Raw genomic sequence first — 16,869 nt, forward strand, 5'->3', positions numbered from 1 at the left:
AATCTAATTATCAAACAGTCAAACAACGAAAACTAAAGACAGTCTCCAAATTTTCACTTCTTTCCTTTCTTTCGTTCATTTTCAACTGTGTAATTTTTTTGTGTGCGATTGAAGTTAATAGTTTTTTTTTTAATTTTATTTTATTAGGTATTGCACTAATTCAATCGATTTATGTATGAAACGCGTACACAAAACAATATTTAGGTGATAAAAAACAAACAATTTTTCACATTCAGATATTATTTTTTCAGAAGTGACAAGTTGAAATATTCTAGTTTTTGTTGTCGGTTAAATATTTACAATTAATATATATATTGATAATATATATGTTGAGAAAGAGAATGGGAATTAGGGATTTTTTTAAGATGAGGGAGATAGAAACTGGATAACTATCATTCATTAATTAATAAAATTGTAATTGAAAAAACATTCAGCTTTCAAATATTTACATGATATACTAATAAAAAAAAAATATGAGTGACTGTTTCTGTTGTTTCTCTTGTGTGTAAGTGTGAAAAAAAAATAATTTTTTGTCAAATAGCAAACGGTTCACAGAGATAAAGAAAAATGTTTGTACAACAAATGATCAAGAACTATAGAAATTTGTTCGCATAACTATTTGACTAGAATGCCACATTAATTTATCCAAACTTCAAAAGGCAAATCAGCAATTCCCTCATGAGAGCACGCAACCAAAGAACCATTCCTGATATAATTATTAATCGTTATATTATACACTACTTTTATTATATTTAATCAAGAAAGTTGAAAAATGAAAAGTTAATTCAGATCATTTGTTGTACATCAGAGAAGCAAAAATAATTAATAAAAATCCATCCAACGTTATCTTGTTTTCTCATTACTTGTGTAGTACGTATTTCTTTTTTTCTTAATAATTTTTTATATTTAAATAGGATCAAATACCGTTAAAAGTCGCGTGTGAGCTTTTGTGTTCGAATCGGGCCAAAGTTAGTGTTCGTAAACACATTTTTTTAAAATGTAAAAGCGATAATAATTAATAATATTTTAACATTAATAATTAATTCGTAATTGTCTCCGAAGTTCTACCTATTATAAATGTTTTTAAATTTTGTTAGGTGTTTTTTTTAATAGTATAATTGATTGATGTTATTACTTTTTTTGAAAACACGACGCGACAGGTCGAATGAATACTTGAATTAACTCGCTAAACGTTTGCTATTTTTTTTTTATTTTTACTTTTATACAATAATTTTTTGTTGCCTCATCTTGTGTTTGTGTATTTTTAGGATTTTTTGCTGTACGAACGACGACGCTATAATAATAATAATATTTATACTTTATACGTTAATCATATTACTCTCTATAATTACATCTTGTATATTTCATTTATTATCATTATTATTATAGTTTATGTTTATCATTATTAATATTATTGTAATTATAATGTTACTAATATTAATTTTATTTATAGATATTTTTACTTTTATTTTTAGGTGTAGGTTTTCATTCTGTTTTATTTTATTTTTTTGTTTAATTTTTCATTTTATTTTCATTTCAAATTTATGTATGTTTCAGTTTCTCATTATTTATTATTATTATTATACGTGTTTATATATATTTATATATTTAAATTGTAAAAAAATAGATGGCACAAGTGTTCAAATCTTCTGTATCTTCTCACCAACAACTACCGGATTATTACGCCTAATTTCTGCAGCCCCATGTTCTCTATAGTCGAATGTACATTCGTGCTTATCACTGTATCGATGTATTGCGCAGAATAAGCCACCGCAACGGCATTCAAACCCTGTTAAAAAAGAGGATCATTAATATTATGTTTTAAGAAAAAAATTTCAAGAATTATTTTACCTGTTAATCCGACTTTCTTGCGACACATTCCGCATCGATTCTTCTTCTTCTTGGGATCTTTATCGCTATCCTTATCGTCTTGCTCGAGACTTGAATTTTCAGTGCCGGGTCCAACAGCAAGGGATGAGGTTGTACTTGATGAGGATTCCTCATCTGGAAGCTTCTGCAAACATAATAAAAATGCAAAATTAGCCTTTGTTTGATTGAAAAATTGTTTTTCGAACTTTTCGATATTTTGAACAGTCATTGTTATCTTCATTCAAATCAAATTCAACTCTCTTCATTTTCTTGTTAGACGTCAAACGTTCTACCATACTATCAGTTACGATGATTTCTGATATGGTAACGCGACGTTTTTTGTCAATAGTTTCCGTTGAAACTGTTTTTATTTGAGAATCATTGGGAGAGTTGTTTAAATTGGATTGAGACATGAATTTTGAATCGTCTATTTTTCCGAAAATGTTTGCTTTCGCCTACTGCGATGAAATGCTTACCTCTTTAATGTTATCTGTACTGAAGATTTGCACGGTTGGTTGTGCTGTGTTTGTTACAGTTACTGCTTGATGTTGAACTGCATTACTTGCAAAACTACTGAGGGTAGAGGCGACTGATGTTGCTGAGGAAGCTGAGTTAGAAACGGCAACTGATGGTGTACTGCTAACGGGCGGTTGTTGTTTCTTTCGCAGTGTGTCCTGTAATGAGAGTTTTGGATAAAAAAAGATTCGAAACTTTTTTTGACAAAGGCAACTCACTTTAAAGCAAACTGAGCATAAACCATCTGTTGCGGGATTTCCATAAAATCCGCATCCAGATCGACACATAGGTTGCATTGGATTCGATTCGCGTTCCATTTTGATTTGTTTTTCTGTTCAAATTCTTATCCTCTAACACGTTAATCTCCTTTGTTTTATTATTTCAACACAATTAACCACTTTTTTTTTTGTTCACTTGTATCTTTTTTAATTTTTTTTCTTCTGCTTAAGTTTTAAAAGTTTACACAAATAATAATAATAATAATTGTAATTTATTGTTTCTTTTCAACTTTTGTTGTAATCATCAGTTCTTCAAGACTGAGTAAGTCATAAACTCTCAAAGATTTCTTTTTTTTTTAGTATGTACGGGAGGAGTTGGCTGGCAGGTTTTTGCAGTTTAATAGTTTCAATCATTCATCAAAAAACGCAGGATCTGAAAGAATAAATAGAAGAGAAAATTAGTTTTTTCATTAACTAAAAGGCATTAAATAAAATTAATGATTGTAAAAAAAGCTTTTAAAAAAATTCAAAAACCAACATTTCATCATCTATATTAATGATCATCATCAATGCACCGTATTATTTATTTTGTACACGCGCTACAATAAATTTGTCTTTGTGTGAGTGAGTGACGTGAGAAACCTCGACATGTAATAAAGTGCATACAACATATGCACGTCTTCATTATATACATATAGTACATAACAAATGTGTTATAAATAAAAAAAAAGTTTTTTACGTGTAAAATATATATAAATAACTACTAATATTAGGATAAAGTGTGTACTTGGCAGAGAAAGTTCATTATGAATTCGATTTGCAAGTTAATTACGCAACGATTTTGTTTATAAAATATTAATGAATCGTCATTAAAAATTTAGTTTTGTACAAGAAAATTGGCTTGAATTTAATATGGAACGATAATAAATGGCACCGTAGAAAAGTGAATTGTTGTTATTTTTAAGTGAATCAATGTCACTCACAATTACTTGAGAATTTTATAAAATTAACATAATATAAAATGATAATAATGGTGATTGTATTAAACTTTAAACAATTTTCAACAACATTGTTGGTTAATAACAATGCGAAATAAGACTTTTATTGACTCATATTATATGATAAATTATATCAATTTTTTCATGAATTTCAGTATTTCGAAAATGTTTTTTTCAAACTCAAATTTTTTTACAAAAGTAGCTTCAAAATACTGCGACACTTGTTTTTAAGCCTTTTCAGCATCGTCATCTTTATTAATGAACGATAACAAGAATAAATTAGCGAATTGCGTTGTTGTTGAACATTATATCAGTAAAGATAGAAACAAATAACGAAAAAAATAAATGAATGCACGACGACACACTTCTCTCATTTCAAATGCACGTGCAAAATACAGAAAAAACTGGTTATGGAATCTCTTGTCATATTTCAGTAAACAACGTTTCAATATCTCACGATGCAAAAAAAAAACACAAAATGTTCAATGTTGTGTTTGTTGTTATTAATGCATGAAGGAGCTTTCTTTGGAGATTTTTATCAATATCAGACAAACTCCTATCATTGAAAACAAGAGGCAAAAAGTTAAAAAGAAGTCGCTCGCAACGCGCATGCGAACTGTAATTTCTCATTTGTATAATAATCAACATAACAATAAATAAAATAAGAATTTATGTTTTCTTATCGTCGTACAGTTGCTGTCTACCGTTGTGTGATTGAATGAACATGAAAACGTCTCGTCTGATATATTTTTTTTTAATTTTTCATAAAACCAATAGAAAAATGTTTTTAATTGTGATCCAAAATTGAATGATGGTTTTTTTCATGACGTCATCATATACGATAATTAGCACATTGACAAGAAAATTGTATTGTATGTGATAAGAGAGGCGTTGATAATTTATTTTGTATGACCTTCAAAACGGATGGAAATTTGGGTCGTGATTCAACATATGACTCATAGTCGAAAAACAAAAATGAGTCATATTTTCTTCCGAAGCCATTGATGAAATATCATAAAAATTGTAAGAGTTCGTCGTCGTCATCACTCAACAGACGTCATTAACCGTAACTTTTGTTTTTTTTTTCAAGCAGACATCCTTCAGAATATTTGAGACGTTTTTGTACAATACAACAGAAAAGCGCCAAAACAGGTTTTCTGCAATATGTTTGCAATATTCCCGTTTCTCTACCATCAACATTCAATAATTATTATTTCTTTCCAAGTTCCTTGTTATTTATTTTCCGTCTCTTTTCAGTTTCTTCCATACTTCATTTCTTTCAACTTTGCTCGTGTTGTTCGTTCACAGCGATACGAGAAAAAAAAATAAATATGAAGAAAAATATGTGAAAGGAGGATTTAAACAGGTTTTTACTGGTTGCCACTCTTTTCATTCATTATTTGTTTTTATTTTGTCGTGTCGTGTTGTCTTCTTCATCTTGTGTGAGCAAGTATGAGAACCGAAAAAATATTTTTTTTTTGTAGAATTTTGTTGTTTACAGTTTCTTCACAACAAACTGCTTTAATAAAATGATGAAGAGTATGTTGACCCAAATTTATAGAGATTATTTTTGTCTCCTTTACATTTTCTGTATGTGTTTTTTTTTTATTTGTGAAGAAGCACTTCAAAAAGAACCGACACACGAATCACATGAAATGAAGTGCATGGACAGATGTTTTATCCTTTTGTCCTGTTTTTCATTCTTTCCGAATATAAAATTATCAAGTATATACTTTTTTGTCGTCTCTCGTCAAAAATTCTTCATCGCGATTCCTTGAAATAAATAAAATCAGACAAACAAGAATATTCGACGAAAAAAAGATTAAAGAATAAAAAAGAACAACAGTAAAAAGGGAAGGAAAAGGTTAAAAACACTTGAAGTGAGTTTTTATATTATGACCTTGTGTGTGTTAACACTATCGTCTTGTCTCGCAAATAAATCGCAATGAATGATCATCTCAACAAAAAATCTTCAATCAGATGACAATTGAAGTACAGCTGAGTTATTGTTATTTGGACTTGCAATTTGTGTGAAAATCCATCCATCAAGTTCGAACGCCATCGATGCATGAATATTTTGTGGGAAACAGTACGTTTAATTGTTAAGGAGTTTGTGTTTCACTTGTATTGTATCGCTTGAACCGTTTCTTGTTTTACTTTCAGTCTCTCGGCACATAATTCAGTATCCCATCGTTAAAAGCTACAACTAAGTCTATTGAATAATGAATTTGCGCTATGAAGTTGTGTAATGCTGAATAAATAATATGAACTGAAATAAAAGCACCGTTGCATTTTTTTATAACATTTTTTTTTTTTATAAAATAATCAACGAACAGTTTTTTCGTGATTTTTTCTTTCATTTAAAGAATAAGAGAAATATTTAATTGAACAATGTTGACCTTATTAACCAAAATTTTGTGGATTATCTGATTATAGAAGTAGATCAAGTTCGTTTTTGAAAAAAAAATTGGACAAATTTAACCACAAAGCGATAAACAATTAAACATATTCACTCTTACTCTTAGTTTTAACTAATGCGAAGCATCACACATTGTTTCAACAATTTCCTAACATAACACAACAATACACAATGCAAAACAACAGAGAGAACTTGAAAAATGAAATCAATAAAGGTGACCTAATTGCATACTTTTTTCGCACACACAACAATTTAGAATATTAGAGCATATAGCATGAAACGTATACTCTACTCTATACACTGTTCGTATTTTATTATTATCTATTTTTTGTATTTTACATATTTTTATAGTGTGTCGTTCGCCCGTTAGAGACACACAAACAAATATCTTTTTCATGTAACGTTACACACACACCTGAGAATGGCGTTACTTTTGTGTGTCTGTTGATCTTTATGCATAAAATAAGTCAATTGTGTGAAAAATTTACAAACCAGCGAGAGAGACAATAGATATTTAGTTCACACAATACGATTTTGCATCGAGCGTGAAGGTAACAAGAGTCTCGACGATTAAAGTTATGAGCTGCTGAATGAAAAAGATGATGCACTTTTATCCGTTTTGTAATTTCTTGTACATGTAGGTTACAAACTAATGGGGAAACCCACAAACTGCATAAAGAACAAGTACACAAACTGTTTTATTACATTAAAAGTTATTTATTATGACGAGTGTGGGTTTGAAAATATTGCATTTGATTAAAAAAGAGAATTTTTTAATACTGAAAAAGAAGAATATGAAGACGGAAATCAAGATTCTTCTCAAGTACTGTCGTCTATTCAATTTATTTAAATCAAATCACGGGTCATACCAAATATATAAGTTTATATCAATATCAATTGAGGAATGCTAAAAATATCGAATCGAATAAAGAACGCGTCTCGCTCGGTATGTGAGAGTGTTCGCGTGTGTTTGTAGCAAAGTAAAGGTCATTCAACTACGTCACTGCGCCATTTGTGTTCCCTCTGTGTCTCAATATATTTATGTATATTCTCTTCTATTCCTCCTCCTTCACACAAACACATTCGAATAGAATCACGATAAATACGAGTTTGTTTTTACGCACAACTTTGTATGGTCAACAAACAACAAAAAATAAAATAAAGCAGAACGTGAAAACCCCAAGAATGGTTTTTTGTTACAGCTGTTTGTTCGAAGCAAGTCGAGTCTATTGCGTATCATTTAATTGACACGTGAAAGATTCTGATAAACTGAAGGACGTCAACGCGCTGGCAAGAATCCGAAGGTTGTTGCTGTCTGAACGAGATGAAAACATTTTTTTTTTGCGAATGTCAGCAAAAAGTGTGTCGTATGATATTTTTTTTTTGTTTAAACAAGAAGATAAGAAAGTTAAAATACATTTTCTCATGCAGGAAATGCAGATTTCCTAAAATCTTTAATTAGGTAATGCATTTGAAATCGCATGCAATTCCAACATTTCTCATTCGGTTTGCATTATTTGCTTGCATGAACAAACGAACGGTTGAAAAGTTGCTGCGGAAATACATTTTATACAAAACGAAATAGAATCAAGCGATAACTGGATGGAGGAATATCTTTTTAATGCATTTCAATGAAAAAAAAAACGTAATTTTATGGTCAAAGGTGATCAAAGCTTATCACGCACATGATGTCTGATCCGTTTCACGTTCGAACAATGAACTTTTTCGTGTATACAGGGCAGAAGTAAATTTTTACTCCATAATCCATAAAATATTCACAAAAAAGGTTCTCACGAACGGATTTCGTCTCCTACAAGGCACAGAAAAAAAAGAACAAGTTGAAATAACGTCGCGTCGCAGATGATTCCCAATCACGGTGAGTTCAATGCACTTTTAAATGCAACATTATCGGTCATAATGTCATCTGTTTGTATTATATTTTCGTCATCTGAGACTGACGTGTATTCCCCTTACATATTCGGTTGCTCTCCTCTCAAGATTTCATGCGGGAACTAAACATATGTGTGATTTCGAAGGGTTTGTAAATCCATATTCGTGCTTTGCGGATGGAATAGACAGACAAAGAACACATAAATACCGTAAATAATGAATAACTCTATAAAGTATTCCCTTGCAGGGGCAGCAAAACATGCATAGAGAAAGAGAGAGATACAGAGCAAGGTAACTCGAACCAGCATAAATTAACAAGTTTCTGCACCAATGCCATTTTACTTATTATTATTTGTATAATAAGGCAATAGCTACCATCATGATCATCATCATCATCGCCATGAGAAGATATGAAGGTAAGTAGTTGCCAAGCAATAATTGTCTCTTCATTATTATTAAATTTTCAATCGAAGTGCATGAAACGAAGTTAATTGTTGGCAACAACTTTTGCTCGCTTTTGAAGAAAGTTCACGTGTCATGTCATTTACACTAAATAGACACGTAATGACTTGCGAACAAAACATGTTGTTTATCGTTCGCATTCGTCGTAATAAAATAATAAATAAAACATCACATTCTGGCTACAAGTAACTTCGTCAAGGCGAGTCGAAACAATAATAATAACTACGAAGAATTTGTGGGCATTGAAGAGGAGAGACAAACGCTCAACCCATTTGACAAAACTGAACCGACAAACAGTTAGTTTAAGCACGAGGCGTCGATGGATGTGGTTATGGAGAACAGGAGTTGTTATTAAAATGTGTCATTAAAAGCTATAAAATGAGGTAAGTTTGTTTCAGAACGTGTTATGTTAGTTCTCTGTTGTTCTGTGTATGTGGGGAGTCGTCTTTCTAAACATTTCATGACTTGAATTTTAAATTAGGTGAAGGTAGAACAACATATTAGTCATGTTCCGTTTCGTTTCGTTTTAGAGAAGTCATGTTTTTTACAGTTATCGGTTGAGTTTCGTTCAGCTGTGTGTGTTGGAGAGACGCTCCTCAAGCAAAACAATGACGTGCGACGTTATCAAACCACGTAATCCGAGTAATTTCCGACTCAATCTTTTCTTAAGCCTCTTTTTGATATGCAAAGACAAAAAAATCACAACAATTTTTGCATTTTAAATACTCATTCGGGTAAAATTGAATGCAAAAATATACAAAATGAATTTTAATGTCAAACATACAGTCGTAAAACTTTATTATGAGTCTCTTTTGAACATTGAAATTGAATATTTTGAACGAATTGATGTCTGTCTTTTTTTATAATATTCAATTTTCTTATCACAATCAAAAGGCGAGACAGTAAATGAGCTCTAAATTAATTTTTAATACAATTAGTAACAATTAGAATTAAATTAATGAACTAATAAATCAAAAATTTTTAAGAAATATTTAAAAAATTTTAATTTTGTATTTTCATATTTTTCAATTTTTAAGCAACATCAAAGAGCCATTTGAAGAAAATTTTGTTTTTTTACGTATTTTTTACGTTTTTTCATATCAAAACTATTTAAAAAAAATTGTAATTTTTTTTCTAAATTTTTTTAATGTTATGTATTTGGCATTTTCAAATGTAAAATATGTTTTCCAAATATTTATCTGAATTTTCCAAATTTTTGAATTTTTTCTTTAAACCATGAAATTTAATGCTTTAATTCAAATTTTTTGGAAAGCTATTTTTCGATGTTTTCTCGATAAAGTATGGCAAAATGGGTCTTTTTCATGCCCAAAAAACAAAAAAATAATGAAAAGCATAGAATTTCAATGTGTATGCGCAAAACAAGAACTCCTTTTTTCTTTCGCTATGAAATGATTCACACACAAGGATATATGACCGAATTGTAGACATACCAAAAACAAGTTACAGCTGTTTTTCAGGCAAATCGATATTCTGATGTACGTCTCTGTCGTACATTCTGTTCGTAAAAGGTGTAGGATTTGAAAAGAATTTCACTTCTCTTTATACGGGTGTGAAAAGACACTGAAGAAAAAAATGGTCCAATCCAATTTGTCGTCATGTTCATACAAACGCCATTCGACACTAAAACCCAAATTGAATTTCGTATCTGTACAAAGTCTGCGATAACAAACCCACAGAGACAGTAGGTATCAAAGTTTATTAGAACTACTTATGCAATCTGTACATACAGTAAACGTACAAAAATTAAACAAATACCAATATTTGTAAATAATGATAAAAAAAAGAGACAGACATTTATTTTTGAACGACGTAAGCAGAAAATATATATAATTTGTTATCGTCATTTGTGTTCTTTTTTATTTAATTTTCTGTTAGTTAAGCTCACAATATATTTACAATGAATGCACGCAATCAATATTGTTATCACTAACTGACGGAATGATTGTAGTTCTTCTTTCATATTTGTATGAGTGTACTTGCAAAAAAGACACGACACATCAAATATAATATAATTGACGTAAGCCAGTTTTTTCTGACTCGTCGATATTTGTTTTGACTTGCCATTCACAAACTATCTTTTTTTTCTTATGAAATTTCGGACAATTTTCCTTTCTCACAGAATAAATGAAAGGGATGGATCCCATGCTGAGTATCGTTAAAAAGATTTCTAACTACTCTTTTTTTCAACGTCTACGAAAACTTTTTATTTTATTTTTAGCTCGACATGATATTTCGTGTGACTCGAGTTGCTTTTGTCACAGATGTTAATTATTTGTGTCTATTCACACACATACATTTTTTGTTTGGTATATGACCAAAATATTTCACAATATCTCAGCAATGGCGCAGCAAGTGTTAAAAATTTTAACTTTTTCATCATCAGCTGATCGACACACTTTGATATTTTTGGCATGTAATATTTTGTGTGAAAAATTCGTTCGTTCGTTTTTTTGAAATCGAGCGCTGATAAGGAGCTTAACACTCACTTGTCCCAAATCTCACTTCGTATAACGTTTTTTTTAATAATATTTTATTATACATATACATTACTGAACACTATTTTACACACAAAAACTTTATTACTACTAATTTTATATTTTATTTTATAGAAAAGCAGGTTTAAGTGAGTCGCTTGTATAGATACAAATAATAATAATAATAAATAGTAAAATAAAAACAGCACACTATCGCTTATAAAATGTTAAAGTAGTACAGATGTGTGTTTTTCTATTACACACGTATATTTTATACAAGCGGAATGACTGGACTATATTTTTCCATTTTGCCTTGACGACGACATTTACGTATTATATTGCACACGTATGCTTTATATATATACATTTTTGTTTCGTATGAAACTAGTTAAATTTTTTATGTATTAATATATATGATGCATACAGAAAATCACAAGGCATTTCCTCACTAATGATTTTTCGTTATATCTTTGTTTTTATTTTAAAGAAATTTTCTTCAGAGAAAGAAAATTAAACACTTTTCCTTGTGCACATGTATAATAATTAAACATATATGTATAAATTGTTCTTTAAATGTTATTGTCGTATTTATACAGTTGTACGAAACACTCATGTGATCAAGAAGAAAAATTTGTTTGCCAGAGGATTGCGCAATTAATGACGATGTTTTTACTTACTTTTAACAATGTAATCCAAATATAGATGTTCTATCCGTGATTCGATCAATTTTAAATCTTTTTTTTTACTATTATAATATTTTTTGTTTAATTCAATTCAATTCATCTGATAGTAATGTTATTATTATTATTTTAAATGGAGATAGAGACAAGACCTATATATTTCCTGTCTTGAAACGTACTTTAAACACAATGCACAACGACGACGTTGATTTTATATATGTATATAATATAATAATAATAATCAAGGCAAAAGCAACTTATATAACAAAAATTTGTGTGTATTTTTTTTTACTTCACATATATATATTATTTATGTTTAAACTTTTCTTGTATTGTATTTTATTTTATATTTTTATTTATTATACACTGTTGAATTGCTCGTGTATGTGAGACAGAGCAAATTTAATACGACGACGAACAAATACAAAGAAACTCTTCTTTTTTTCTTATATTATATTCATTGCTTGATTTCATCAGCAATTTCACCTTTGAAAGACTTTTCGAATTTTCTATATTTTTCTTTTATTTTTTTCTTGATTCTTTCCGATTTTCGATTCCGTAAGTTGTTAATATTAAACGCAAAAAATTATAATCTAAAAAATTCAAATTATAAAATTTCAATCACTTTTAGTGTGTCGTGTTGAAGGAGAGATATTAACTCTGCAAGCTTTCAATTCCAACTGAACCAATGTCTGTTCTCTTTTACAGAAAATTGAATGCATGGAATGAATGAATGAAAATAATACAAAATAAAAGACGTGAGTGCCGCAGCAAATCCGTTTACGATCCTCACTCTGTGCTACGTCACGCATGCTTGGCAAGTAAGCACTGAAAATATAAAATGTTTAGATACCCAACACAAAAAACACACAATTCCTCTCTCTCACTTTGGCACAAACAGCAGTAAAGCAGGCAGTGTTATGTTCAAAATGGCTGCCTATGTTGACTGACTATCTTAATGACTTTCGGGTACATCATCATCATGTTCGTCATTCGTGTGCATGAAATGCAATGAGTTTTTCCAAAAAATAAAAAAATCGAAATATGCACAATTAATAATGAGAATGGCCTTTGGTACAAAGAAATATTGTGCCTTTATTTATTTTGATGTAAAAAAAAACAAATAATAAAAAAAAACGACTTGATTAATATTTCATGTTCTTTGTTCATTTTCTGTACTGCATGACTTGCGGAAAACCTATTTTCCGCATTTGAGTCACTCACGAAGATACACAAAGCGAACACAGGAAAGATAAAGAAAGAAAGAAAAGGGAAAACTTTAAATTTTTAAATATAATTTTCATCATTTCCTACATACACACAAACAATCAGCAGACACGCCAACTCGCAAAAGAGAGAAGAGACGGAGAGAAGTCACTCATTTTGCTACAAAGGAATTTATTTTGAGTCATTTTTTGGATTTGTATTCGTGAGTTAACAAACGATGATATTTAATTTATACGTGTCTTGTCTATCTACGAGACGTCGTAAATTAAATTCATAGAAATTTTTATGATGAATCAAAATAAATAATAATAACAATATCTCCTCTTGCAGTGTTAAAACATTAAATACCTTGCCACACAAACACTCGAAAACGAATTGATACCATTTTTGCGTTTCTTTCTTGCTGTAGGCCTCATCTCTTTGTATCTACGTTTTTTGCTCTTATTACGACTTAAGTGTAAAAACATAAAGGAAATTATACGTTTTTATATCTCGCAATAAATAAAACACAGTGTGAGTATGAGTTTATACAAAGAATAATGATAAATGAGAAATCAAACTACGTCTGATTATTATTATTTTTTTTTTTTGTTAATACCGATGACGACGATCTACGAATCTTGGCAGGTAAATTTTGCCATATTCGGTTGATGCAATCTTCGTTCGTTTTTCGACAAAAAAATGAATTTTAAAAAAATTATCAGTTCAACGGAGGTTGAGTCACTTTTCTGTGGCTTATCAACCGAGATAATTCGTTCGATCGGAGATCATTTCCCTCTACAAATTTTTGAGAGTAAAACAAAAACCGAAATGAATATATGCCACAGATGGGTTTTCACAATGTACACAGAGATCCTCCTTTTACAAGGTCACTGGCCTTGCGTTTACTACAAATAACGTGTACTACATGTCATTTACGAACGAAATGGTTGTGTAGCAATGACTCGACATGGTTCTTGATGCTCTGTATAATTCTATGGAGAACGCATGAAAAACAGCACATAATGTACAGCACAAAAACATTCGAACTAAATACAACACGAAAAAAAAACAACAATAAAAAGTGGAAGATGAACATCTTCCATATATTTAATAATAATAAACAATATCTCTGCTGCTTCTTCTTCGTCTTTTTCATCATCTATCGTCTTCAGTTACGGATACCTTTACGGATATGGCTCGCTTGCAGTAAATACGTTTGAAGAGACATGCAACGGCAACAAAGTAAACCGATTCTGGTTATTCATCTTTTGACTAAACCATGTACAGAAGACAAGGAAAGGCAGAACAATTATCATGCTTCCTTTTTCGATATCGCCGTCGTTTTTTTCTTTCAAAAGTATTTTTCGAAGATCAATTTAACGTATCATTAAAAAAAGGATGATTTATCAAAATCTAAATCTCTCGTTGGAATTGTTTTAAATTCTGTGAAAATTGCCTTAAATAATTTTTTTTTTTATAAGACAATGGCGAAAATTTAAAGTAACGTGAGTTTTCGAAAACTTTTTCAAGTGAAAACTGATTAACAAAGAACTCTACAAGTTTTTTCTCATACTCAAACGTGTTTCAATGAAACGTAAAAAAATGACTTCCTTGCATGAAAAGGCCATAATTTCTTTATTACATTCCTTCAAAAGAGACCTCTCAACTTTATGCACTTCTTACAACGCAAAACACGAGGAAATTCTTTGTTTTGCCACACATTCCAGGGACAAAGAAGAAGAAGAAATTACGTTCGTTCGTGTTGTTGCATGTGCTTCCATATCGTGTCTCCCATTGAAGAAAGTTCTTCTTTCTCCGTATCGTCTTTGTTGAGACGAAAAAACAAAATTGCTACGTAAATAATTCGAAGAAAGATAAGACGTCAAGATGAATTGCATGGGGAAAACATTGATAGGTTAGAAAATATAATGATAAAGTCGAGGCATGGCGTAGGATGGAGACGACGTAGTTTGTTAGTCAAGCCAGCAAGAGAGATGCAATCAAACATTTTTTTTGTTTGTGTTTATTTATAAGTACACATGTTTTTACCGTTTTAGCGAATTAGTCGCTGTCGCTATGAGGAGGATAAAACGAGCAGGATATATAATAATAATGCATGTTGCGAAGCGAAAATTGTTATGAGGAAATTGAATGAAAGGAGATTTGATGAGGGATAATTTTCACAGTTATTATCCTTCAATGTAATATCTTACAAGTCTAAAATCGAAATATTCCTTAAATTTTTTTTTCATATTCAAAATATGAAAAGTAAAAAAATATTAAATGGAACGCTCTAATTAAATATAATAAAAATAAATAAAAAAACGTATATACGAAGAAAAACAAGATCGAGATCAAACAGCTCAAGATAAAAATATTTTTTTTATATATTTTTAAACAAAAATTTTCTTCGTAGTTTTATGAATCTCATTTTTTTTTTTTAATTTTGAGATAAAAAATCGTATGAAAAAGTATCATTTGAAAACTATATTCTAACAAATATTTGAAACTAATTAAACAAATTCTGATATCAGGAAATAAATTCACCTTGAAAACGTTCATTAAGAGTTCACAACTCAACGTCGCCGTTTCTTGTTGATTCTGTTTGTAAATAAATAAGTCAAAAAAATATCTTTGACTCGACTTGTACAGACAAAATTTCGCGTCTCTCTCTCACTCTGATGTTAAACATTAAAAAAAAAGTATTTAATGAAGTGATGTTAATGACACTCGTCGTCGTCGTTTCACGCCATATCGTCGAAAAATAGGAAGTAGACTTTTTTGTCGGGTTCTTTTTTGTTTTGTTTGTCAAATTTGGATCAACGATCTAATATTAAAATTAAACAAGTTTTTGACCCTTTTTAGCGCGAAACAAAGACATCGTTCAATCACCTTGTTAAGCCCTCTTTGTTTACTTGTTCGCTTTTCAATTCAGCGCAAAAAAAGCATTAAACGACGACATAAAGGAATGGAGTAAGGCGATGGCAAGCAAGCAAAGAAAGACAAACCAGACATAAATATTTAATATATAATAAAATAAAAAGAAACGGTTTGCTTCCATATTGGCATCGAAGAGCGCAACACACTATTTACAACTTTACTTCCATATTCTTCTTCTTTGTCTCATTGCGTTCTGTACAACTAACTGCACAAAAAACGTGGAAATAAATTCAATCGCACACGGCGAAGAATTTCGAAATTTATGCGCTTTTCATTCACTTTTCACAATTTTTTTGAAAATTTTATTCATATCGAACTCGTTGAACGAAGCAAACGACCTTCACCAACATATGTGATTTTTTTTTATGATACTGCCATTTCAATTGGGAAATTTTGTCTTACCTTCAAAAAATGTGATTCCGCAGAAAATTGTATGTAATCTGAAAGACACAAAAAAAATACATTTTTAATTAATTTTGAACATTTTTTGTTTGGTTTGGGGATGAGACACAGTTTCTAAGCAATAATAAATAGGTACATATGTTGCTTCCATACACACTCGACGAGTTATTTACTCGCCTTATTTACTCGTCTAAATAAAAGACAATAGCTCTCCTACGTAGCGTTTCACAGAATGCCATACACGACGAGTGAATTTAATTGGAAAAGGGGTTTCGAAATTGCGTAGATCTTTCAAAAGTGTATTTTCAATGCGAATTTCCGCCAAATCTCGTTGAAAATGCATTTCGGAGCACCTTTTTTAAGCAAATTTAAAGGAAAAAGGCACTTTTGAACGACGGATTACTCAAAAATAGCTAATCATCGTCTCCGTACAAACCATCGACAAAATGGCAATTAGTCATTTTTATGTTTTGTCAGATTTTGACGGATATTTCATCAAATCCCCATATAGATTGATTGTAACGAGTGTTTAGCTTACCTTTGACGAAATTTTCCGGATTTTCTGATGAATTTAGCTACTATTTAACGAATTTATGAGAAATCTCGAGGGTTGATTTGAATTTGCGTGTTGTGAATTGTCTTTTTTGACAGAGGCGGATACAAAGTTTAAAAATTTTCATGTTTTATCAATTTCTTGTAATTAATGCAGTAAATATTTAATTTTTGTTCTAAAAAATGTTATGCAATATTTGAAAAAAAGTTTATTTTCAC

The 16,869-nt window shown here is 30.2% G+C and overlaps 1 protein-coding gene across 2 annotated transcripts; it reads right to left on the reverse strand.

The window, feature by feature from the left end:
• Positions 1-1,475: 1,475 nt before the first annotated feature.
• On the reverse strand, positions 1,476-16,724 carry LOC134833483 (AN1-type zinc finger protein 6). 2 transcript variants are annotated; one of them, XM_063847803.1, is made up of 6 exons: positions 16,637-16,724; positions 16,099-16,136; positions 2,604-3,036; positions 2,346-2,543; positions 1,852-2,014; positions 1,476-1,789 (listed from the first exon to the last, which is right to left on the reverse strand). In XM_063847803.1, the coding sequence occupies exons 3-6, from the start codon at positions 2,700-2,702 to the stop codon at positions 1,641-1,643; spliced, it is 609 nt and encodes a 202-aa protein (XP_063703873.1). In that variant the 5' UTR covers positions 2,703-3,036; positions 16,099-16,136; positions 16,637-16,724; the 3' UTR covers positions 1,476-1,640. The 2 variants fall into 2 exon arrangements, with proteins under 2 accessions (XP_063703873.1, XP_063703874.1); XM_063847804.1 differs by lacking the exons at positions 16,099-16,136; positions 16,637-16,724 and adding an exon at positions 11,545-11,699.
• Positions 16,725-16,869: the final 145 nt, after the last annotated feature.

Source organism: Culicoides brevitarsis, chromosome 3 (genome assembly GCF_036172545.1).
Source record: "Culicoides brevitarsis isolate CSIRO-B50_1 chromosome 3, AGI_CSIRO_Cbre_v1, whole genome shotgun sequence".
Classification (NCBI taxonomy): domain Eukaryota; kingdom Metazoa; phylum Arthropoda; class Insecta; order Diptera; family Ceratopogonidae; genus Culicoides; species Culicoides brevitarsis.